This window comes from Chrysochloris asiatica, unplaced genomic scaffold (assembly GCF_000296735.1).
Source record: "Chrysochloris asiatica unplaced genomic scaffold, ChrAsi1.0 scaffold00307, whole genome shotgun sequence".
In the NCBI taxonomy this organism is placed as follows: Eukaryota; Metazoa; Chordata; class Mammalia; order Afrosoricida; family Chrysochloridae; genus Chrysochloris; species Chrysochloris asiatica.
This window is the reverse complement of record NW_006408825.1, coordinates 2,762,594-2,787,479: the sequence shown is the minus strand read 5'-3', so window position 1 is coordinate 2,787,479 and position 24,886 is coordinate 2,762,594. Positions and strand designations below refer to the sequence as shown.

Below are 24,886 nucleotides of genomic sequence, written 5' to 3'. Positions count from 1 at the left end.
CGGCTCGCTTGCTGACTTAGGTCGGATGACCGTTTAATAAATTAGTTGCTTGGGTAGAACGGAAAATGTGTCTTTCCTGCTTGACAGGCTCAGAGCAGGGCACCCGGGGCTGGAGCCTCTGGCCACAGATCACACAGAATGGGTCTCACACCTCCGAGCTGCAGTCGCTCCCCACAAAAATGTCATCCACAGTCACCCCTCTGACAGTGTCACCTGGCATGGCCACACCCCCTACACCTCCCCTGTCACAAAGATCCCCACACCACAACTTCTAAATCTAACATTCAGAATCCAGCAGCTTAATAAACAAGGCCTGACTCTGAAACTTCTAAGAAAACTGTTTCCAGGCCTCCATGGCCATTGGGTTGGTTTTGATTTATGGCTCTAGGCTCACTGGTTCTTGTCTACCTCCCCATCCCCCCACCTACCCCTACATCCCCCACCAGGGCCCTAGGAGTGCCCCTGAACAGGAGCCCTGAGCAGCTAAATTGAAAGATCATTCGCCTGAATGTCTTAGGTTGAAAAGTGTGTGCTCAAGGGTTTGAAACAAAACTCTGAAGAGTGGCCCTAGGTTCCCAGCAGCCCGTGTCTCTAGAAGTGCTTACAGGCACGCCAGGCAGGTGTGCGCACAAGGCACACAGTGAGTGGACGCAGACACACCCCCTTCAAAAGTCAGTTATCTGGCTTTCGAACATCTTGTGGGGGCGTTACATTTATGCAAGGCAGTGCCAGCTCTCTGCCAGTTTTCCTCTATGGAAAGCGTGGGGCAGGGCGACTTAGGAACTCCAGTGAGGTCCCAGGTTGGGGCTGGGATAGCATCTGACAGTGGTTCCAGAGCTTGCTTTTTTCAGCCTACTAGAGGGACAGACAGACAGACAGAGGCTTTGGCATACGGAGAGGCTAAAGGTATATGCTTCTCCAGCTGAGGCTGAGTTAGGTGCGTTTGCTGAGTTTGTCCCGTGTAAAAAGCACACGGAGTAAGTAATTCACGCATAGGTGTGTATGTGGTGGGGAGAAGCAGGCTGAGCCAGCTGAGTACTCACACCCGGTCCCATGCACTGCTCAGGGAGGGGGAACACAAAACCTGGCCTTGCGGAGCCTTCTCCCCATTGGACTGTCAGACTACACACCTACACACACACTCACACACATAGTCTTCCTATTACAAGGTACCACCCACATCCAGAGAGGTTAAGCAACCCACCCAACTTCCAGGAAACACAGAATTTTCTCGCCCACTAGCCAACTCTGTAGAGTCTGAATGACAGGCTTGCAGTTTTGATGGTAAAATTTGTTCCCATGCCATATTGTTTTTTTTCTGTGCAAGAGCAGAGGGTGGGGCCAGGGGTCCCAGGAAGGAATGAGAGGTCCCCCTCTTCTCTAGCCACCCCCTTAGTTGAAGACCTAACACCTCAGACACAGCCATGTTCCAAAACCTTCCTGGAAACACAGACACATGTAGACGTCACCTGTTGAACTTACATCAGTGTTTTAAGCTGCCTCCCCAAACCATCCTGTGCACACACGAAATTGGCACATCCATGCCTAATGTGTGATGAAAGTCCAAAGTGAATTAGCAAATTAGCTACCCAGTTTCCAAACCAAGTTTTCAAGTCACAACAGGATGCCCAGGTTAAGATAAAACAACTTCGCCCACAGCAAAACTATAAGTGCTGAGGGTCATTCATCTGAATGAAGCCTTCTGGGACACAGCTGTGAGCTTTAAAACCCTAGGAAAACTCAGCCTTGGTCCCACAGAACAAGGTCTAGGAGGGTTATAAGGGTAACAATTTGGATTTACAAAAACAACAATAAAACAAGACCTTTTTTCTTTTACTATTATATTTTGGTTCTTTCTCGAGGATCCCTGGTGGCTCAATGGTTAAGTGCTGGGCTGCTATACTAAGTGTGGTTCCAACCCCGTTCCGTAGGAGGAAAGGTCTGGCGTTCTGCTTGCAGCCCTGGAAAGCCTCTGGGGGACAGTTCTGATGTCTCGGGTGGGCGGCTATGCATGGAAGGCACACTAGGCAGCCATCACCGTCCTTTCTAACTCTCTGAATTCCGACTTCTTTTTTCTACCCCATCCCCTGCACCAGAGGCTACATGGGGGGAGGTGGGGAGGAAAAGCAGGAGTGGGACACACAGGCTCAGAGAGGACAGGGGGGTAGGGGACTCGCTGGTGAGTGGGGAGACCACGGGCTCAGGGATGGGAGGCGGCAGCTTTGGGGCTGGGGAACCGAGGACCAGTGTGGAGAGAGCCGGGGCACCTAGGGAGGGAGAGGACGAGGGGCTGTGAAGAAGGTGCCAGAGGACTCCCAGGAAGAGAGGGGAGGCTGGGAACAGGAGCGCGAATCGCGGCGCAGGGATGGGTTTGGAATTGGTGGGGGTCAGTGGGTGAAGTGTTCGGTGTGGGTGCCAGACACAGGGGTGCGGAGCCGTGGTGTGGGATCGCCGGGTCCATAGAGTCGGGGTGCGGGGCCAGTTGCGCATCGGCGGGCGCAACCTCAGGTGCAGGGGCGCGGAGATCAGGTTGGCGGGGTCTTGGGGCAGGGACAGAGGCTCGGGGCCAGGGCGCGAGGAGAGGATCGGGGTGGACCGGATCTCTAGGACTGGGGCTGGGTTTCGGGAACCTGTTTTCGGGACCCAGTCTCAGGGTGAAGGGTGTGCGGCACTGAGCCGGATCTCAGGGGCGGGGACCGGGGCACGGGCGGCCGTTACCGGTGCGCGTAGTGGACGAGGAACATGGCCAGCAGCAGGGCGTTGGGCAGGTGGTGCAGGCGGCCCCCGGCGCGGGTACACTCCAGCAGCGGCAGAGCCAGCGAGGGTAATTCCTGCAGCGCCCAGGCGGGCCGAGCCGGCAGCCACCAGCCTAAGCGCGGCGACCAGTAGCGGCCATACGTCGTGCCGAAGCGCTGCAGCACCAGGAAAAAGAAGCAGGCGAGAGCGCCCAGTAGGGCCGCCAGCGTGTCCAGCAGCCGCAGCTCGCTGTGCTCCATGGCTTGGGGACGCGGGTCATGCCGCACGACCGTTCATATAGGTGGCTGGGAGGAGGCGCGGTCCCCGCGGGCGCCGGCCACGTGCAGTGGGGCGGGCCCTCCCCGGCGCGGGGGGCGGACCACGCCTCTCAGCTCCGCCCCCACGGTCGGTGCCGCCAGTTGGGCAAGGTACTGGGCCAGACTGACAGGGGCTGTGGGCGGGGTCTCGGGATTCAGAGGCGGGGCCTCAGGAGCAAGAGAAGGGATGAAGGGACCCGGTCGGGGTAGCAAGAGAACTGTGAGGAGTGATTAACTTTTCAGCCTAGGACCATCAAGGGAGAAGCAGTGATGCCTGAGATGGAGGCAGTGACGATGATGTGGAGAGATGGTGCAGCTGGGGACTATAGAGAGGGAGAGGAGCTGTGTGCTTACGATGGGGGCTCGGGGCAGGCTTGTAGTGTATGCCCTTTGGTTGGGTGATGATGCATGGAGGGGATTGTAACCATGCCAATAAAACGATATATGATAGGATGAATGTAAAACTAATGTTCTCCCATGTAAACTATCACATAATTCACAATAAAACATTAAAAAAAAAAAAGAGATCTCAGGGGCGGTTCATCGGTTGGGGGCGGAGCCTATATGACAGTGGGCGGTCCGTGAGGTCGTGGGCAGTGCTTCGGATAGTAGCGGGGCTTTTGAGCTCCCAGACAAGCGCGGACTCGGGGGCGGTACCTCAGAGTGGAGGGCGGTGCTTCGGCAATGGGGGCAGGGCCTATCGCTCAAATCACCGAAGCTCTGCCCCCCCTCGCAGCTATGCGCAGGCGTCTTAACCAGGCTGTCCGCAGCGCTGCCTGAGCCAACGAGTGAAACCACTCCATTTCGCGCGCAGACAGTTTTCGGGACTGCTTGATGCACAGCTTACCTCCGCCCCCCTGGGCTGAGCGTGTCCCGGGAATCCGGGTCGCAGCGCGATTAGCCGGTGTCCTTCGGTCCCGGCAGGCTGTGGATAAACCCGGGCCTGTCGCGCGGGTCCTCGGCCGTCCCGGAAGTCGGCGGCGCGGTCTTGGCGTGGACTCGGCGTGGCGCGGGCTGGAACTCGGGCTGGGCGTAGCGTGCAGTGTGGGCTCGGCGTGGCGCGGGCGCTGCGGGCGGCGTGGACCGCTATGGGACGGCGGGCGCGGGGCCGGAGGCTGCAGCAGCAGCAGCGGCCCGAAGGCGGGGAAGACGCGACCGGTAGTGGCCGGAAGCGCAGCGCCGCGGTAGGCTCCGGCGGGTGGCGCGGGAGCCTGGGGGATGGCGGGCTGGACCTCTGGTCTGGGAGTGACGTGACTGTCTTTCCTCAGGGCTGGGAAGGCGGCTACCCCGAGATCGTGAAGGAGAACAAGCTGTTCGAACGCTACTACCAGGAGCTCAAAATCGTGCCCGAGGGCGAGTGGGAGCAGTTTATGGGGGCGTTGCGGGAGCCCCTCCCGGCCACCCTGAGGATCACCGGCTACAAAAGGTGGGGGTCTTGCTAAGTGCGCCCGGATTCGATCCGAGAGCTAACACTGCCCAGCCCTGTACGAGTTCCACGTTCACGGGTGATTGGACGTTTGTGTGCCTCTCGTGGCCGCCCCTTCCGAAGTGTGTCTCCAAGCCTTTCTTCCTAGTCTTTCTCAGTCTGGAAGCTCCGCTGACAGCTGCATCCACTAACACGCGGGTGGTGACCGCCCACACGGTGCACTGACTGGGAACCCCACCGGGGGCGCTCTCGTGGGAACTGAGAATAACTGAGCTTTGAGCGCATGCTGGAAGCCCAACCTGGGATTTCCTGGCCCTGAGACCATATGGGAATTAGCCGTGAAGCTCTTGTCTGCTAACCGGAAGGTTGGCAGTTCTAACCTACCCAGCTCGGGTCCTGGGAGAAAGGCTGGGTGGGATACTTCCATAAAGGCGGAGGTCGTGGTGGTTGTGGTTAAGTGCCATCTAGTAGAAAGACAGACTACAGAATGCTAGGTTGGTTTATGAGGGTTGGCAGGTGGCTTTGAACCCCCAACCTTGTGGTTAGCAATCCAGTGTCACACCAGGACTCATGCAACCTAGAAAACCCCATGGGCACTCCACTTTGTCACCTGGGGTTGGCATGAATCAGAATTCACTAGAGGTCGCCAACAACAGCAATTTCTATTCAAACTTCTGCGTTTCCTCACTAAAAAGAAGTGATTTGCAAGTGACATGACGTGGTAGGTACAATGAAACCTGTGACAGCTGGAACCACAGTTTTCCTCCTCCCTTTCCTGTGTTTTTACTTGGGACCCACATGATATTTATGGCATTTAGTAATGAGTGAGGAAAAACTAGGGGCCTTCAAAAAAGTCCTTGGGAAAAGTCTAATATCTTTTCTGTTTTTTCCACAAACTTCTCAAAGCTCCTACATATTTTCATCTTAGAGGGAAGCAGTAGAAAGCCAAACTCTGGACTGCTAGCTTGGTTTACGTTATAAAAATGCTTAAAGCATTTCTTTAAAAAAAGAGACCTTGTATTATGCTGATTTTTCAGACCTGTCTGACAATTGCTTGTTTTTTTTTTAATAGTCATGCAAAAGAGATTCTCCACTGCTTAAAGACCAAGTACTTCAAAGAGCTGGAGAACCTGGAGGTAGATGGGCAGAAGGTTGAAGTCCCACAGCCCCTGAGCTGGTAGGTAAATTAGTGCTTGCTAGCCTTGGTGCCTTGGTGCCTTGCCCACCTCTGAGTTTCATGATTCTGCTGTCACTGCCCACACAGAAGAATTGGCCTGAGTATTCATCCTGTCCGAACAGCCTCAGGTTTATCCCCAACACAAGGTTGGTTGTCATAGTTTTGTTATGGGATTTGCAACCCTTTTTGTTGAAATTGATTGTTCTCCAGAAACCCAGCCCCTATCCTTCCTTGGCGTTATCACGTCTGAAAGCCCTTGTTTGCTCATGTCTGTCAGAACTGTGGCAAAGTGGCTTGTCTACCTTCAGGAAACGGACACCTCGTAACCAGACCCAGACTCAGACTCAACTGCCATCTCTCCGCTTGCTCCAGCATTTCCCCTGTACCATCTGCACTCTCAGGCACGCCATCTACTGGCTGCCCATCACCTGCTTGTCTCTTCCCCATCAGTTCTCAGCGAGCTAAGACCATCATCTTGTCTAGGGACAGACTAGAGTCCCAGATCCCTGGGTCATTCCAGAAACTTCAAACCCCAGTTACCCTTGAGTTGCCTCCAGCTCATGGCGACCCCATCAGTGACAGAGAAGACTGTGTTCAGTTGAGTTTTCTGTGGCTGGTTGGTCACCGTAAGCCCCTTAGGCCTCTGTTTCCCTGAGGTACCTCCAGCTGGACCTGAACTCCTAAACTTTTAGTTAGCAGCCTAGTGCTTCATGTTTTTTACCACCAAATTATTAACCCACCTGTCATCGTCTCATGCATCTCATTACTGACTAAGACATCGAAGGTCCCACAAGAGGAAAAAAAAAACTATTTTTAACAGTTGCTGTAAATGGCCGAATTCAACAGCCATTGTCAGCGATTTTAAGGCTCTGAATATTCAGGTGCACAGTGTTGTACTTTTTGAGGCAGTCTTCAGAGGGCACCGAGGAGGCGCCGGGCAGCGTCAAGTCCTAAACCCTGCTGTATTAGCCGGAAACTTGGTTTCGCGCCACACCAGGGTGCCTTGGCAGACAGACCTGGTGACCACAACAGCTTCTCCTCCTCAGGGCTGGGGTTTACAATGAACTTTACCAAAAGAAACTGACCATTGTCCTCAGGTCTGGAGAGATGCCCTCCAAGGCCCGGAGTTTCCACCGTGATGGGAGTTTGTGTTCTCTGCAGTTATTGTGGGCCATCCGATTGGATGAGTCCAACTCCCAAAGCAAACCCACTACCGCTGAGTTGATTCTGACTCAGTGACCCTGTTGGGCAGGGCTACCCCATAGGGTACTAAGGGTGTCAGCTTTATGGAAACAGGCCACCACCTCATTCTGCCATGGGGTGGCTCAGAGGTCCAAACCCCAACCTGTAAGTTACCACTACAGAAAGCATTGTACATCCAATTAATTCAAGATTGGCCTTGAAAGGGCTTTTTATCTGATCACGATGATGAATGAGACACTGTTTCTCTTCAAGTTGTTGTCCCCAGCAGAGTCATTGTCCAGTTGAAAATGGCTGATTCCAGTCATTTCAGCTCACTGTCTAGGGTATTGATCTTCATGCATTTCATTCCGTTTTTGGCAACTTTCACTTTTCTGAGATTCATCCTTTGGACGTTTTGTGTTCTGATTATGAATGGATGTGTACAGCTGGTTCTCCTCATTTTGAGTTGTGCCCCACCAGCACGTCGTTGAGGATGGAGACAGCTCTTCCCCAGCAGTATTTTGAGTGTCTTCCAACACCATAGCTGAGAAATTGCTGAATCCATGAATTTGTAGCCAGCAAGTCAAAAGCGTGGGTGTCTTGCATTCCTGCCGGCTTTCCCTTGGTGCCTGAGATCTTGGTCAGACTAGAAGCTTTGGTCCTTTTCTGTGTGTGGCTGGTCTAGCTCTGGTGTTGAGGGCCGGTCAGTGGGGGGACTTCATTGGTGCCAGGGAGGACCCGTGATGTTGGCTTCAGAGAATGCAGGCCAGCAAGAGGGGCCTGTCAGTGTCCTCTTGGGGCGGGGCACAGGACAGACAGAGGGCTTGTCAGGTTGTGTCCCTGAGGTTTGAGAGTGCACCTGCAGTCTTACCACATGGCTCATTTCTGTGCAGTGTCACCAGCGTGGCCCTGGCATGACCTGTGGCTTTGCAAGTCTGTGAACGAGGCCAGTTGAAGGGCAGCTGCCAGCGTGACCTTGGGCAGCCCGCAGCAGTGTTGATCTGTCTGGGAACAGTATGAAGATGTGGCTAGGGGCATTGACTCTGGGTTGGCACAGTCTCTGGGCAGTGTGTTCCTGCTCACAGTTGGTGTGAAGACGTATTTGGGGTTATGGGTGCTGGGTAGGCACGGTCCCCACTAGGCAGCTGAGGTTGGAAGCTGTCCTTGTGAATGTTCCCAGCGTCACTGTCCAGCTTGGGTCCAGAGGGGAAGAGCTGAGAAGTCAGCTTTAAGCCTGACCATCTGGCTCCCTGCCTGCCCCCCTGTGCCAGGAGCCTAGGAGTAGACTTGCGCTGTTCACCAAGCACATCACTGTGATGGTGGGGAACCCTCTGGGTGGTGTCAGTGAGCCCCACTACTGGATTCTGCCATCTGCAGTCACTGTTGTTGCTAGGCAATTGAGTGGGTTCTGACTCAGCGACCCTGGGCACCATGCTCGCAGTCATCGCCCTGTTTTGAGCCCCTTCTGGCCTTGGAGCCTCTGGGTTATGGTGTAGTTCCAGCTTCGGTGTGGTCCGCTCTTCTCACAGACTTCAGCTGCTTCTTCTGGTTGGCTGAGCTTCCTGTGAGTACTTGACAAGGCAGCCCCCAATTGTTGGAAAGTCGCGCAGCTTGTCTTCAGTTGAGGAATGAACTTGAATTGCTGTACTGACAACCAGTCACTGCCTGCCTGTTTTTCTTGCTGTAATTTCCCAGACACCATCCCGAAGGGTGGGAGCCCAACCTTGTTGGATTTGTGCTCCTCATGGACTTTTCCTTTTCAGTGACAGTTGCTTGGCAGCTTTATTTCATAAGCAGTGATCCCCTCAAACTTGAATTGTTTTTTTCTTTTTTTTTAAAGTTTTTTTTGTGAATTGAGCGATAGCTTATGTGGGAGAACATCGGTTTTACACTCATCCTATCATGTTGCGTTTCATTGCAATGATTATAGTCTCCTTCGTGCATCATCTTTCAACATTATTTGCTTCTATTCCCTCTATTTTTGTGGGGTGTAGGTGTGGGGATGTACACAAAAATACTCAAATATATAATAATTTAAACAAACAAAGGGTACATTCTGCAAGCCTGCCTCCTGGCCGCCACCTCTCAGTCCTTCTCTTTCCATGAATCTAGAGTCCTCAGCTGCTCCCTCTCTCCATGTCCCCATCTCTGCCTCCATCTCTGATGTCGCTACTTGTCTGGATGGGGTCCCATATCCCACTTGTGCTCTTCTCCCTTGGTGGTCCTAGGGTCCTCTGTTTCTGGACTTTAAGATTAACTACTCTCCCTTTTTCTTACAAAACTTGTACCGTTAAATTTGAATTTGTCCACTGTGATCGATCTTCACAAATCTACTCTCTCAGAAAGCAGGTAGAGCAGAAACTTACCTGGACTTGTGGCTGTATTTGCATTCTCCCAATGTCGACCTGCCAGATCCAGAAATGGCTCTGGTAGCGGTGTTCTGACTGTAGGCACATTTCCTAGGGGTTGTGCTACATACTGCGAGGCCGCTTTCCTCATATGCTCGGCATTGTACAGAGCCACCCTAAAGTCCCTTAAAACCTGAGCCCAGAGAGGGCATTGTTAGGAACATGCTTTCTTATTATCTGGGTTAAGCGTTGGCCTGCTAACCGGAAGGTCGGCAGTTGAGACCCACCAGCTAGCTGCTCCTCGTGGGAAAGATGAGGCAGTCTGTTCGTGTAAAGATTCACAGTCTCGGGAAACCCCCGGAAGCTGCTCGCTGTGTCTTCTAGGGTTTCTGAGAGTCGGAATCAGTCCCAAAGCACGGGGTTTGGGTGAGTATGTGCTTTTTGGTTTGGAATAAAGGTGGTAATTTATCACAGATACTGTGAGTTTCAGAGATTTGGGTTTTTCCCTTTGTTTTCTTAACAGTTTTGAGTTACAAAGTTGACCTGGTGGTGTTTTTGATTAATCCTCAGAAGTCATGACAAATTTTCAAACTAGACCTTTTTTTAAGAAGACTCTTTTTTAAATCTAGTTCTTTAAGATAATCCTGTGTCGCGTAAAATACGTTGGCTCAAAAAAGATGAACTTGTCCCTAGACTATTGTAAGCAACACGCTTTGTATTAGCCGTGGGTCCATGCCTGTCCTTGGTGATCCGAAGGGTTGTAAGTATGTATGTTTCCCCACGTCTGATGGCTTCCGCAGTCGGAGTTCCAGTGCCTCTCCGCGGTCAGAGTAGGTGCTGTGGGGAACGTGTGGGGGAAGCCTGTGGAGACACACCCTCCCGTCCAAAGCGTCTGCCTGTGGTGGTACCTGTGTGACTGCGCTGCCCCTGAGCACAGCCATCTGCTCTGGACCGCAGTGTGATGGCAGGTGCACCGTAAACAGCTAAAGCTAGGCTCAGTTCCTGCCATGTCTCGTGTCCAGTGAGAATGTGCCCGTCTGGCTTCTGTTAGTGTGGCTTTGAAGGCAGGTTGCACATCCAGGAGGGACATAGACACCAGCATTCTGTACCCCGCACAGTGGAGCAGGACTCCAGAAATACTCATCACATCCATGGGGCTTCAGAAGTTATGCGGGAGAGTTCCGTGATCAATTCCATTTTCCCATGAACTTTCAAAGCTCCCAAAAGATAGTGGAATTGACAGATAATGGAAGTCCCCTCATATGTACTAAAAAATCAGACCCTGCCATTGAGTCAGTTCTGACTCCGAGTCACCTTGTGGAACAGAGTAGGACTGCTCCTAAGGGTTTCCAGGCCTAAGCAGCCTGAAGGTGTGATGGGGCCGAGTCTGCTCTGTCAGACATCAGTCACTGTGGCAGAGCACTCAGCTGTGTTCTGTCTCCCACACGGGCGGGACCATAGCCTTCTCGTTGCTCTCACATCGAGTACAGTGTGGCACGTGTGCACATCACTGTCCTGCGGGCGCTCACTGGCCTTAAGTTAACGAGTGCCATGCTTGGGTGTGATTATTAATGTTATTAACTGGCCTGCTCTCTGCTGGCCAGTGGGCACAGCCCGGCCTTCCTCAGCAGATGCACACAGGCGCCACCTTCTGGTCGGGAGGAGTAACGGTCGGCCTAGTACAGGTTGGTGTTAGGTGCTGTCCAGTTGGTGCTGACTCACCCACCTTATGCCCTTCCTGTGCCAACCTCACGGTTGCTGCTGCCACTGTGTCAGCTCATCCCTTTGGGGGTCTTCTAGTTTTTTACGACCCTCCACGTTAGCAAGCACGATGCCCTTCTCCAGGGACTGGTCCCTTCTGACAACATGTCCAAAGCATGAGGGACAAACTCTGGCCATCCTGGCTTCTAAATACATGGTGTTGGTTTTCTTTTTCTTTTTTAACTTTATACTGTGATTTGAATGAAGGTAAACAGACAAGATCACCAGCTTTCCTTTCAACCAATCATAAGTTTGGCTCCATCCCAGTGATTCCCCTCCCTTCCTCCCTGTATGTGGCTTCCGTTTTACAGCTGAGTTTTCACAGATGAACAAGCAGAAATATTGGACGGACACATACAAAGCAGAATATATATATATATATTCATTCAAATGTCCAAAGGGCACATTTTACAAGCCTGTTTCCTGCCTGCTAAGTACATTGTTTTTTAGAAACTCTGGGCAGTTGGATATCAAGAGCTTGGGGGCTTCAGGGCCGGGGGTGTGTGTGTGTGTGGGGGGGTGGGGGTCTGATAGCTGTTTAGGACACCAGCACGTCACTGTCCTCTCTACGCCTCGTGCATCCTCCCCTTCAGGGCTTCTGATTGTAGTGACTGTACCCTCCTCAGAGGGGCCGGGATCCCACTTGCTGGTGGTGGTGTTAGGTGTCTTCAGGTCGGTTCTGACTCAGCAACTCTGCCCAACAGAACCAGACCCTGCCCGGTCGTGCGCCCTGCTCACAGTGCTGTTAAGCTTCAGCTCATTGGTGCCGCCACTGTGCCGGTCTATCTCATGGGGGGTCTCCTTTGCTGACCCTCCACTGTACCAAGCTGGCTGTCCTTCTCCAGGGACTGGGCCCTCTTGAGAACATGTCTGAAGTATGAGAGACGAGTGACCATTCTGGCTTCTAAGCAGCACTCTGGCTGCACTTCTTCCATCGCAGATCTCTTGGTTGTTCTGGCAGCCCATGGTACTTGGAGTATTCTCCTCCAACACCATGACTCAAATGCATCCGTTTGTCCGTCACCCTTATTCACTGTCCAGCTGTCACCTGTGTTAGAGGCGACTGAAAATCCCATGGCTCGGTCAGCCCTGCCGCTGGGCCCGTGCTGTGGTACCTGCTCTGTGTGTCTTAGCTACACTGCCGTGTCCGTGGTTCCTGCGTCTGCAGACCTCAATGTGGAGTGACTAGCACAGGAACCCTCGGACTCTTAGCTCTCCGTCATCGGGGCTTTGTGGCCAGCTGTTGTGTTGTGTTGTGTTGTGACCATATGGCACTTGTGATGTAACATCATGCCCACCTCCCTCTTACCCACTTACTACTGTGGTACAGCCTTGCATCATGGATCTCCTGTAGTCACACACACGTGTCTCATGTAACCCCGCTGGGGATTCCTGTGCCCCAGGGGCTGCCCCACAGGCTGTCTGGATGGGAAGAGGTACACGGCTCGCTGTGGGCACATGTAGCTGACTGAAATGGGTGTGGTGTACACTTCTTTTGCTCTCTTTGGCCAGGTATCCTGAAGAATTGGCATGGCACACGAATTTAAGTCGGAAAATCTTGCGGAAGTCTCCACAGTTGGAGAAGTTTCACCAATTTCTGGTCAGCGAGACGGAATCTGTGAGTAGATGGCTTTTAGATGCATTTGTCTTCTCAGAGTTCTAATTACTGGGACGTGTTGGGTAGGGTGAGCTCGTGCCTGTGTGTCCCCTGGAGAGTCGGGATCCGTCTCTATTGCCCCAGGAGTTCTGATATTTGGACGGTCAGGGTGGGTCCCCAACTCACCGTGGCCTGTGAACAACAGAGGGACACACTGCCCGTCCTGCAGACAGGACTCTGGTGACCACAGCGCTTTCATTGTTTGATTTCCTCCTTAGCTTAGCGGCCCCGCTGAAACCCGCTCAGCATCACACCACACCACACGCTGCCCGCTGCCACAGATGGGTGGTGGCCGCTCACAAAGTGCAGCGGCCAGGAGTCGAAGCCCCTGCCTCCCCTGCCCCTCAGCCTCTAGATAGCACCCATTCTAACCGCCAGTGTAGACAAATGGCTCGTTTTCACCTGTATATGAGTTTATGGTCCCGTTTTCCATTTCCTTTGCTGTAATGACCAACATTGTAGTGCTCTGGTTTTCACATGATTGCGGATCCTTTCTTTTCTCCTAAGGGAAACATCAGCCGTCAGGAAGCTGTTAGCATGATTCCACCCCTGCTGCTTCAGGTCCAACCGCATCATAAGGTATGGGGTGGGGGGTGGTGAAGAGCCGTCGGCGTACAGCCCCAGACAGGGTGATGGCAGCCCTGGGCCTGCTTGTTGTGTGCTGGTGAAACCTCCAGCTTACTAGGATTCTTCTTATGTTTCCTCTGCACGCTGCTGCCCTGGAGGGGATTCTGTCAGACAGCAGCGCCCCCGGACAGAGTAGGCCTGCCCCTGGGAGGGCCTGCTGTGGGCCAGCAGTAGGTCTTGTGTTGGTGAATCTTGACTGCAGTGTGTGTGAGTGTGTGGTGAGGGCTGGGCTGGGTCAGTTTGAGATCCCAGGCCCGAGCATGCGAGACCGTGCCGTACGCTGCAGTGACAGCACTCCCCCCACCGGACTCGTCTCACCATACACTCGAGAGGAGCGTAGGGAAACCGGGGGGGGGCTGCTGTGTGACCCCGAGTGGTCCCTGTGATGAATGTCTCCACTTGTTCCTCTCTGTGCTTACTGCCCTCTTGGGGCCCAGAACTGCTCTCAGAGACACCGTACCCCTGTCAGTGTGATTTTAGGGGAGTTTCACACCCCAACTGCTTTTAAGCACTATCTCGACCATGCTGTCGATTCCGCCGAGGGGCGTACCTTGGAGCAGACCACCACAGTAAGGTGAACATTGAGCTAAAGCGAGTCACGCAGGGTTTTTGGTTTCTTGGTACGTATAGAGTGTTGGTGGCACTGTGCTGTCATCTGAGGTGTGCGGGACACGGTGAAAAGGTGTGAAGCCTTATGTGTGACCAGAACCCACGCTATTGAAAAAACGGGGCCAAGAAACTTCCTGGATGCAGGGCCGCAGCAAACCTCTGTCTGTTTATAACAAGCAGTACGGCTCTGTCTGTAACAGCCAGCGGTACGGCCCTGTCTGTCTGTCTGTAACAGCCATCGGTACGGCCCTGTCTGTCTGTAACAGCCAGGGGTACGGCCCTGTCTATCTGTAACAGTCAGCGGCACAGCCCTGTCTGTCTGTCTGTCTGTAACAGCCAGTGGTACGGCCCTGTCTGTCTGTCTGTAACAGCCAATGATATGGCCCTGTACTGTGTGTGAGCACAGCAAAGCGCAGCCCAGTAACCAGCACGAGGGTTGTGTGTGCTGAGAGATGCATTTAGACCTGGGGCCGCCACTCCAGATCCTGGCTGAGTCAGACGCGTGTGGTGGTTTTCTGATCCATGTGGCATGCTGCTTCCTCTGAGTAGAGACCCAGCATCTCCCTGCTTCGTCCACAGATCCTGGATATGTGTGCAGCGCCTGGATCGAAGACCACTCAGCTCATTGAGATGCTGCACGCGGACATGGACACCCCTTTTCCAGGTGGGCTGTGGTCTGGTCTGTGTCATCTCTGCAGGCCTGTGGTTGGGGGGTGGCTTTCCTGGCTGCAGGGTTGGGTCACTCCGCAGTGGCCATCTGCTCGCTGTGTGTGGAGAGTGTGAGGCTGCCTCTCACGACTCTGCTGTTTCCGGACTCTGCCTCCTGAATCCTGGCGGTTCTGTGCATGGATTGGGTTCCAAGGCCATGCTCCACTCCGGGCAATTCTATTTTCAGTCGTGACGTCCCCTCTTTGTCTCTGAAATGGCTGGATGACAGAATGATTGATCAAGCCCCCATTACAGTCCATACACCATAAGAGCAAAGTCCCATCCCCACAAGGGTGCGATGTGCCACTTATATTTTTTGCAAACTATGCAGTACCCTGGGTGGGCCACAAGCCCCTCAGATTTGGATAGTCACACCCGTATCCTGGGAGTTTCTTGGACTTGATGGAAGTTGTTAGGTGCCCGCGAGGCGGTGCCCCACGCATAACAGTGCAGAACACTGCCGGCTCACACACCATCCTCACAATTGTTGTATCTGAGGCCTCCGCTGCTGCCACCGTGTCCATCCATCCTGTTGAGGGTTTTCCTGTTTTTGTTGCTGATCCCCTACTTTGCCAAGCATGATGTTCTTCTCCTGGGACCGGTCCCTCCTAATAATAGGTCCGAAGTATGAGAGATGAAGTCTGGCCATCCTGGCTTCTAAGGAGCACTCTGGCTGTACTTCTTCCAACACACATCTGTTTGGTTTTTTAGCAGTCCATGGTACTTTCAATATTCTTCTCCAACACTGTAGTTCAAATGCTTCGATTCTTCTACAGTCTTCTTCATTCTCTGTTGACTTTCACATGGACATGAGGTTATTGAAAATGCTGTGGCTTTTTCAGGCACACATTAGTCCTCAAACTGACATCTTGGCTCTTGAACTCTTTAAAGAGGTCTTGTGTAGCAGATCTGCCCAATGCAATCCATCATTTGATTTCTTGACTGCTGCTTCCGAGAGTGTTGAGGGTTGATCTGAGCAAAATGAAGTCGTTGACAACTTCAGTTCTTTTCTCCTTTTATCATGAAGTTACTTATTGGTCCAAGTGAATGGCTTTTTCTTTGCTTGACCTGGAAGTGCAGTCTGTACTGAGGAATGTAGTCTTGGTCTTCATCAGTAAGTTTTACAAGTCGGGAGCCTGGTTTTCTGATAGTGCTTTCCGTGCAGCTGGGACGTCTGCATTCTTCAGGACCATGGGTTCTTGATCATGTGCTGCTTCTTGAAATGACTGGATGTTGATCCATTTATTCTAGCCAAAGACTGTGACTGGGTGGGTCATGGCAACTAATTCACTGCCCTACCCTTGCTGACGGGCCCTCCTTCCCTGTCAGGGCTGGTGAGTGGGGCAGGAGGCTTTGATTCTGTAGGAAGGAGAGACAGGTGCCAGCCACACCTAGAAGCGGAACTCTGGTTGCTCTGTAGCAGTGTGAAGCCGTTCACTGCAGATCCATTAGCTCGCACATACCTTGCTCTCTGACGGTAACTTGAGGCGGTCGTGACAGGCACTGAAGGGTGAGGAGAAGAGGGGCACCCACTGAGCACCTTCCTTGTGGTGCTTCTCCCAGGGCCCAGCTCAGAGGCCCCTGGAGAGCAGCTGCCAAAGCCAGGAGTCTGCCCTCGGCTGTGCTGTCGTGGTTAAGAGGTATTAGTAATGGACGAGACGCTTTGGGGCACAGTCAATGGAACATAAAACCAAAGCAGTGCCACGGTGCCGCGCTGTGTGTCTGTAGGTAGAGCTGTGTTGCACAGGAGCGGTTTCATGGCTGTGGCCTTCCGGAAGCAGCTTGCCAGGCCTTGCTTTAGCAGTGTCTCTGGTGGCTTTTACCAGCCACCTTCTGGGTAGTGGAACAGACCATGTGTGCCGCCCAGATTTGTAAAAATCTGTCACAAGGATACCCAAAAACAGGAGAGGGGCGGGTTAAAGCCCTGGCATGGGACACTGGTTGTTGCCAAGACAGTGCTGTGTGCACACGGTCAGGGCAGCAGAGTCCACCTGTGAGCTGGGCACTATTGTTTCTGACTCTGCCTGTCACAAGTCTTGGCTGCTGTACCACATGCATGCTGCCCTTGTTTTCTCAGGGATTTGGGACTCCAACTTGTTACTTTCCCAGTTCGCTTTGTCACTTACGATGGAACCAGGAAGAACTGGGTGGAAACCCTGCTCGGATGATGGAGCATTCAGAATGACTAAATCCAGTGGGTCTCGGAGGTGGTGGAATTGCAGGTGCCCCTGAAGTGCCACTGAGCTCCTTGTTGGGGTGCTCCTGCACTTGCAGCCCCTCAATCTTGGGGTGTTAGTGTCGGCTCACTGCTCTCACTAGGCGACCTGGCAGCCCTTTATCCCACCAAGTGCCCCCACCGGTCGCCTCTCTGACATTATAGTTTCACCTTGCAGAGGGATTTGTCATTGCCAATGACGTGGACAACAAGCGCTGCTACCTGCTCGTCCATCAGGCCAAGAGGCTGAGCAGTCCGTGTATCATGGTGGTCAACCACGACGCATCCAGCATCCCCCGGCTGCAGATGGACGTGGGTGGGTGCAAGCAGGTGCTCTTCTATGACCGTATCCTCTGCGACGTGCCCTGCAGGTGTGTGTCCAGTCCCTAGGGACACCGGGGGGGCATATCCAGGTGGACATGTGTCCTGTAGCGTAGTGTTGGTGAGAGGAGCGGGCGTGGTGGAGAAGCCCATGAGCCTGACCCCCTAAGACATGAGCGTATAGACTGCCAGACAGACACGGTGACAGAGGACAGGGCAGAGGCTGGGTGCAGTGAGGGGGATCCCCGGAGGGTGTGGGAAACAGCCCGAGGTCAGGAGAATGAATCGTGGCCCATTGTGACACACGCCCAACTTTCCCGCTGTGGAAATAGGGGATTAGAGTTCATGGGCTTTTCCCAGGAACTCTCTGAGGCCCACATTGTACTCTGACGAGTGTGGACAGCCTGTGTTCTGCAGTGCTCCCTGGTCCCAGTAGGTCTTCCCAGCAAGCTGTTGCTGCTGCTTGAAGGGACAGAGCAGAACTGTTCTGTATGGTTTCCTGGTGGACGTCTTGACACAAACATATTGCCAGGCCTGGTATTCACGGTGCTGCCGGGTGGGTGCGAGCCGCCAGCCCTCAGGGGAACGGTCGAGCACAGACAGTGTGTCCCTCCCCAGGGACCAAAGCTAGACGTGGTGTTGAAGTTCCACTCAGTTGGTCCAGAGTCTTAGCGACGCTGTGTAGGGTTTCTGAGGAGCAGCTGGTGGGTTTGAACCACTGACCTTGTGGCTTACAGTCCAGTGCTGATTCTCCAGCTCCATGCCAGGAGTTAGACTTTGTTGTTAATTGCCCTCAGGTCGATTCTGACCCATAGCGACCCTGTATAGGGTTTTCAAGGAGCAGCTGGTGAGCCTGAACTACCAACCTTGCAGTTCAAACAACTTTGCTGTCTGACACGTTATCCCACAGCGCCACAGCTAGGTGGGGTCATTTAGCAGAAAACTACATGACCCTTCTGAAGCCGTTGATTTCTGTTTTTTCATCACTTTTGCTGTTACCTGTTTTGCTTAGTAGGTAAGTTGCCCATGAACCGCTAGAGGCAGGTCCTGCTTTGAAACGTGCAGTTGGTGTGAGTAAGAAACACGTGACTGAATTTTAAGACAGTCTGCAGGATTTCCTCTGACAGCAAAATCAAAATAGGTCATAAAAGGAAATTCTATTTTTCTTGATTGTAATGTTATGATTTTTATCTGGGTCTGAATCATAACGTAATTCTTATACAATGGGAGTGAAGCGACCGCACGCCAGTCACAGACTGAGGAATCCCTCAGAATGCTGGAATTATTTTCAGCCACCACCACCCAGACCAGAGGGTCCCTGTTAGCTGCCAACCAGAACCCATCAGATGACAGCCTCAGAAACCGTGTCCTCTTGGGTCACTGAGTTGTAAAGGAGTTGCTGACAATAGGATTGGTGTTGGTGTATACGCCAGTCGGTCGTCGGGAAGTCGGCCTTGATTCTGCTGGGACGGTTCCCTCCTTGTTGCCACGTCATCAGGGGCTGTGCAGCTCTGCAGCGAGCACTTCGACATCATGACAGGGCTCACACCGAGACAGAGAGATGGAGGGTTTGACCCGGAAAACAGAAGCGCTGTAACGTGTCTCTGAGATGCATGTCGCCGAGATGCATGTCGCTGAGATGCGTTGGAGAAGTTGGGCGAAGACTCTAAGGCAGTGTTAGAGGAACTTGCTGCAGATCACGTGTTGGGACTGAACATGTGCGTCGGGTTCAGGTGTTTCTGTTGACCGACGAGCTTCCCAGCAGCAGGCCCCGGGCCCACAGGTGTGCACATTAGTGCAGTGGTATTTTTGCCCCCTGAAGTACATTAGTATTTCCAGTGTTCACGTGGATTCCTGTTGAGAGCTATGGTGTACCTGGACATGAAATTGAAAGTGTCGTTACAAAGCCCAGTGGTTGTCGTGTCCCGGACTGAGGTGGTTTTTTCACGTGATGGGTGGAATGCGACGTGCCTGTTGTGTTTTGTCACATGCCAGGTTTAAGCTCTCTAACTTCCTTCTCTGTAGTGGAGACGGCACCATGAGGAAAAACATTGACGTTTGGAAGAAGTGGACCACGTCAAACAGCCTGCAGCTGCATGGGTAAGTGAGCGTCTGGTGCTCGGCAGTCCTAGTGAAGGAGGAGGCTTCATTGTCGAGCACAGCTGAGCACCACGCCCCAGGCTCCTCCCCACCGTGGAAGAGTGCTCTCCTGTCACGTACCACAAGTTGTTTTTAAAGCCCCTTTTATGAACTGTAAAGGCATTCTTCTACATTTCCAACCCGTTTCTCTGTGACTCCTGGAGACACTGTGTGGCAGAGAGCTGCCCCTCAGGGTTTCCAGAGGCTGGGCTTTTATATAAGCCCATCATCGCTAGGTCTCTCTCCTGTGGTTCAGCCTCGGTGTGGGGAACCAAGTGCAGAGCCGTGGTCCCACCAGGATGGCTCCTGTTACTGACTGCTCTGTCCCCAGTCTGGGTCCTCCTTACTGAGGTGTCGTTGTGCTGAACATTTTGCTGTCTTCTTAGAAATACGTTTTGGTGGTGGTTAAGTGCTGTAGGCGACTCTGTATAGGGTTCCTGAGGAGAAGCTGGTGGGTTTGAACTGCCGACTTGTGGTTCACAGTCAGTGCTGGTCCTACGGTACTACACCAGGAGTCCATGCTTTGGTTAGTTCTTTATTAAAGTCCAGACATAAAAGACAATCTCTCATCTCCAGTACTGACTGTTGCTGGCCTGGGCCTTCCGGTTGTGTCCCGGGCAGGGGGAGTTTGGCGTCTGTTTTGAACAGCTGAGATTTTCCACACGTTTCTCAGTGAACGTTACCCATCCGTGGGAGAAAGATGAGACAGTCTGCTTCTGGAAAGATCTAGTGCCACAGAAGTCTGTGGACCCGGTCCACTCTTCTTTAGGGTCTGTGACATGGAATCAACTTGCTGGAAGAGGTTTGGGTAGGAGTCCTGCTGAGGCCACATAGGATAAGCACTCGACCCACAAGGTGGCTTTGAACTGCACTGTGGGTGGTACAGCGTCGCTCTGAGTGGAACATACTCAGTGGCTCTTAGCAGCTACGGCAGCGTGGCGCTCTAGGACGGACACTGGATTGGTAACCACAGATCAGCAGTTCAGGGGCACTGTGAGTGGAAATTCATTTGATGGCAGTGGGTTTCTTCGTGTTTTGGGTTATCCATCTTTAAATGCAGCTTGTGGGCAGTCTGATGTGTATTGAGGGCTGGCATCATCAGTAGCGCCAGCAGGAAGGGTCCGATCCTTATCTTAGTAAAACGTGCGATTTTCTGAAGCAGGTAGGAATACACGCTACAAAGAGAAATGAGTGTCCGTAGAAAAATCACATCCTTGTATAGGTGTGAAGACCTTTCTTTTCATGATCCGTTTAATGAAATCCCGGACAGTCAAAACATGAGACGCTGCTGTTAACTGTTATTACTGCTACCCCAGTGGCCACAGCAGCGGGCTCAACCACACAGTGGGTGTGAGGATCTTAGAACCAGGCAGTGTTTCGTTCTGTTCTACGTGGGGCTGCTCTGAGTTGGAAGGACTCGACACCTGTCAGCAACAGTGTTATTAGCAGGAAGCTTCCTCTCTGAGTTACCACCGAGCAGGCTGCCAAGTGGGGCTGTCCCGTGGGGTTTCTTGGGCACCCTTTTTACGGAAGTAGATCCCCTGTGCCTTCTTGGTGAGGTTGCTGAGTGGGTCCCAGCCACCAACCTTTCTTTCACTTAGTAGTTGAGACTGTAACCATGTGCGCCGCCAGGCCTTCCTGTATGCCTTGCCTTAGAAACCCGACAAGGTTTGATCTTGGTAGGAGTTGTTCCCTTTGCCTCGGGGTTTCTCTGTTTTATCCTAAGTCTGTGGGCGACGTGTTCCCCAAGCGTATGCCCTGTCTGCTCCCCAGCCTGCAGCTGCGCATCGCAACGAGGGGTGCTGAGCAGCTGGCTGAAGGCGGGCGGATGGTGTACTCGACCTGCTCGTTGAACCCTGTTGAGGACGAAGCTGTCATAGCGTCCCTTCTGGAGAAGAGCGAAGGTAGGCATGGCCGTGGGTAGCCACAGCCCCTCCCACGAGATGCTCCTCATGAAACCCATCTCAGCCCTCTATTCCGTGACTTTGAAAGTAGAACTGGTGGCATCCTGAGGGAGGATTCTAGAAAACTTCCTTGGGCCTAAACCATGTTTACAGTGGTACACAGATCATTTTAAATCTTCTCACTGGTGCTGGAAATAAACGTGTGATGTCGAAGCCTGTAGTCATGGCCACAAGGCAGTGGACAGGCACTGGGTCCTGCATGGATGATGCTTCAGCCACCCCTTCGCAGAGTCCCAAGCCTGGTCCTGGGCCCCTTTCGGAAGGATTAATGATTTTTATTAAACTGACTGAGTTGTACACACGTTCAGAATCCAGCTTTAGTCCGTTCCCACCATGATCCCTCATGCCAGCCCACTCACTGTTCTCTTCTGAGTTCCCTGGCGTTGCATGTGGCTAGACTCTCTGTGCAGTTACCACGTACACAGTGCAGTTTCCTTTAACTGTGGTCTTTGCTTTGTTCTCTGGCTCCCAGGTGCCCTGGAGCTGGCGGATGTGTCCTCTGAGCTGCCAGGATTGAAGTGGATGCCTGGCCTCTCACACTGGAAGGTGACTGGCTCTCCCTGGGGGTTTTGATCCAAAAACATCTTCATAGTTCATGTCCCTTCGTTACAATTTCAAAGCGTTCACGTGGGACGGCTTGCGTAAATGCATATTTGGTCATGTGGTTGTCCTGATGACGGGGGTGGGAGGGGGTGCGTTAGTAATATTTCTTTCTGCAAATGGAAACGTTTTCCTGCTACAATTCTGCATCTAGAAACCGGCTTGATTTGTTCCTTCCCTGCAAGTATAAACCAGAAAATCAAACCCGCCTTGTCGGCTCGGTTCCCACTCATAGGATCCCAACAGGCCACAGTAGAGCTGCCCACGTGGGTGTCTGAAGCTGTAGGGCTTCACGGCGTCAACTGCCCCATCTGTCCCCGGCTCCCACAAGTGCTGCTGGTGGCTGTTCAGTGCCAGCCTGTCAGTTCTCACTCGTAGCGACACAGCTAGTGCGTTTGAACCACCGACCTTATGGATCAAAGTGTCCTTGTGGCCCAGTGCTGGATCCTGTCCTTATATTCTTAGTGATGTTGAGCGCTTTCTTTGCGCCCTGCCAGGTATTTATGCTTAGTTTTCGGTAGGAGACAAGCCACTCTTCAGTTTTCAGAGAGAAAGAAGGAGAGGTTTGTTTTAAGAAAAAAACCAGTGTGGAAGGTGCATTTTTATAGCGTGGTTGCGCTGCTGCTTTTGAATGAACGGATGCTGTCAGCCTGTAGCAGAGCGTGGGAATTTTGGTTTGTCACAAATTGCCTCAGCTTTCTCTTTGCATCTTAATAATCTCCCAGTTCTATGGAGAGGTGGGTTCTCGTGTCAGGTGGGAATACTCCCGCCCCGTCCGTGGAGAGTCTCCGTCTCTCTGAAGAGGTGGGTTCTCGTGTCAGCTGGGCACACGCCCCCGCCTGCCCTGTGCTTCTCTGGTGGTCATACAGCTGACCTGTGGTCCCTACTTCGGTGTCACAGGTCATGACAAGGGACGGACAGTGGTTTGCTGATTGGGACGAGGTTCTGCAGAGCAAACACACCCAGATCCGTCCCACCATGTTCCCGCCAAAGGACCCAGAGAAGTTGCAGGCCCTGAACCTGCACCGGTGGTAAGCTGGGGCGGTTGGGGCTTCTCCGGTGGGAAGGCTGCACTTGTACAGTACCTGTGTCTCAGGTGGGGCATTATTTGACATGTGGAGGCTGCAGCTGTTGAGGGCCCAGCGTGCCTGGGTGAAGTCTGGGTGTGGCATACTTAGACTGGGGTGGAGACACTTCTGTCTCCTGCCGCGTCTGTTGTTTGCTTCCCAAGACTGGAAGACTGCAACGTGGGTTCGCTGTAGAGAGCTTTGTTCCCCTCCCTCCAGCCTTAGAATACTGCCCCACCACCAGAACACTGGGGGCTTCTTCGTGGCTGTGCTGGTCAAGAAATCCTCCATGCCGTGGAACAGACGTCAGCCAAAGGTAAGCTCCCTCCAGCTAATGCGGTCGGACACATCAGCTTCCCATAAACCGTAAGCCGGAAATAATGAGGCGTTTGGGCCTGAAAGATTGTTTGCCAGAATTGGGGATTTGGGGATTTTCCAGAAGGTGGAGCAGTCTTGCACACGTGAGACATGTGGAGAGGCAGTGTGTGAAAGACGTGCCCCTTCTGAATCTTGTACCCAAATCATTGGGTCACAGTGGACAAGAACGGGCTCTAGGACTTTTTGGCTGTGGGGTGGGGGATGGGCAGGTAAGATGCGCAGGCTCTGCTGAACCGTGAGCTAGGGGCTTGCTCCTGATGGTGAACACTACAGTGGTGGGGTCTACCCTGGGCTTGCTTTCCGCCAGCACTGCACGAGCAAGGCACAGCATTCTCTGGACCCGAGTGTGGAAACCAGCCGGACAACTGGACTTCTGGAGAAATGTTGCTCAGGTGTCGCCGCAGCTCTGGGGAGCTGCTTGCTATTGGGTGCATGCTGTTGAATGTCCAGTCTCAGGTAGACACTGGGCTCTGGTGGCCTCAGGAGTCACCGTCCCCGGGATTTGCATCGGTTTATAAAATAGATCCCTTTGAGTCTGGACACCTTGCAGCGCTGAAACGCTGGTTACTGTTGGGTTGTTTCTGACTTGTGACCCCGTGTGTGGTGTTGGTTTTCACAGCCTTGGTCGTGCTGAAGGAGGTCGCCAGGCCTTACTTCTGAGGTTTCTTTGGGTGTGTTTGAACCACTAACCTTTTGGTTAGTGGCCCAGGGAATCTCATCAGCTGCTCCTTGGAAACCCTATACAGGGTCGCTATGAGGCAGAATCGACTCAACAGCACTTAACAACAACAGTAACAATCCTGTGCAACTGGAGAGCAGCAGAAATCGAGTGTGGCCTGCAAGCATTGTTCAGTTTCAAAGTGATGTTAATTTTAAAGGATATATTTAATGAACCAAGGGGTCAAACCTTGAACATATTCCACCCGAATTGAGAGATCATCCGAAGAAGAGATTTAAGGCATTAGACACTAAAGACCAAAGACCAGAAGAGTTATGGGATGACATCAAGAATATCATACAAAAGAGAGCAAAAGGTCTAGAAGACTAGAAAGAAGGAAAAGACCAAAATGGAATTTGAAAGAGACTCTGAAGCTTGCTCTCCAGCGTAGAGATGCTAAAGCAAATGGAAGAAGTGAGGAGGTACAAGAGCTGAACAGAACATTTCAAAGGTGCAGCTCAAGAAGATAAAGTCGAATATTATAATGAAAGGTGCAAAGACCTGGAGTAGGAAAACCAAAAGGGAAGAACATGCTCAGCATTTCTCAAACTGAGGGAACTAAAGAAAAATTTCAAGCCTTGACTTGCAGTTATTTTAGCTCTCGTGGACTTGTTTTCGTTTTCTTCAGCTTTCAGTTTGAATTTGCATATCAGTAATTGATGGTCTGTTCCACAGTCTGCCCCTGGCCTTGTTTTCACTGATGATACGGAGCTTTTCCATCATCTCTTTCCACAGATGTAGTCGATTTGATTTCTGTGTGTTCCATCTGGCGAGGTCCTTGTGTATTGTTGTTGTTGTTAAGTGCCATCGAGTCGGGTCCGACCCATAGCGACCCTATACAGGGTTTCCAAGGGTGTAAATCTTTACGGGAGTAGAAAGCCTCATCTTTCTCCCGCGGAGTGACTGGTAGTTTCAAACCGCTGACCTTAAGGTTCG

General features: G+C 52.6%; 2 protein-coding genes across 2 annotated transcripts in view; one reads left to right on the top strand and one right to left on the bottom strand.

Moving 5' to 3' along the window:
* The window catches only part of SRD5A1 (steroid-5-alpha-reductase, alpha polypeptide 1 (3-oxo-5 alpha-steroid delta 4-dehydrogenase alpha 1)), a 45,413-nt gene extending 42,417 nt beyond the window's left edge, over positions 1-2,996 (bottom strand). The window contains exon 1 of the mRNA XM_006874969.1: positions 2,719-2,996. Within this exon, the coding sequence (XP_006875031.1) occupies positions 2,719-2,996 (278 nt within the window). The remainder of the gene's footprint in view (positions 1-2,718) is intronic.
* A 1,136-nt stretch (positions 2,997-4,132) lies between these two features.
* The window catches only part of NSUN2 (NOP2/Sun RNA methyltransferase family, member 2), a 26,409-nt gene continuing 5,655 nt past the window's right edge, over positions 4,133-24,886 (top strand). Inside the window, exons 1-12 of the mRNA XM_006874968.1 lie at positions 4,133-4,237; positions 4,322-4,479; positions 5,552-5,656; positions 12,460-12,565; positions 13,112-13,183; positions 14,420-14,504; positions 16,942-17,134; positions 19,110-19,184; positions 20,997-21,127; positions 21,660-21,733; positions 22,688-22,818; positions 23,074-23,170. Of these exons, the coding sequence (XP_006875030.1) occupies positions 4,142-4,237; positions 4,322-4,479; positions 5,552-5,656; positions 12,460-12,565; positions 13,112-13,183; positions 14,420-14,504; positions 16,942-17,134; positions 19,110-19,184; positions 20,997-21,127; positions 21,660-21,733; positions 22,688-22,818; positions 23,074-23,170 (1,323 nt within the window). The 5' untranslated portion in view covers positions 4,133-4,141. The remainder of the gene's footprint in view (positions 4,238-4,321; positions 4,480-5,551; positions 5,657-12,459; positions 12,566-13,111; positions 13,184-14,419; positions 14,505-16,941; positions 17,135-19,109; positions 19,185-20,996; positions 21,128-21,659; positions 21,734-22,687; positions 22,819-23,073; positions 23,171-24,886) is intronic.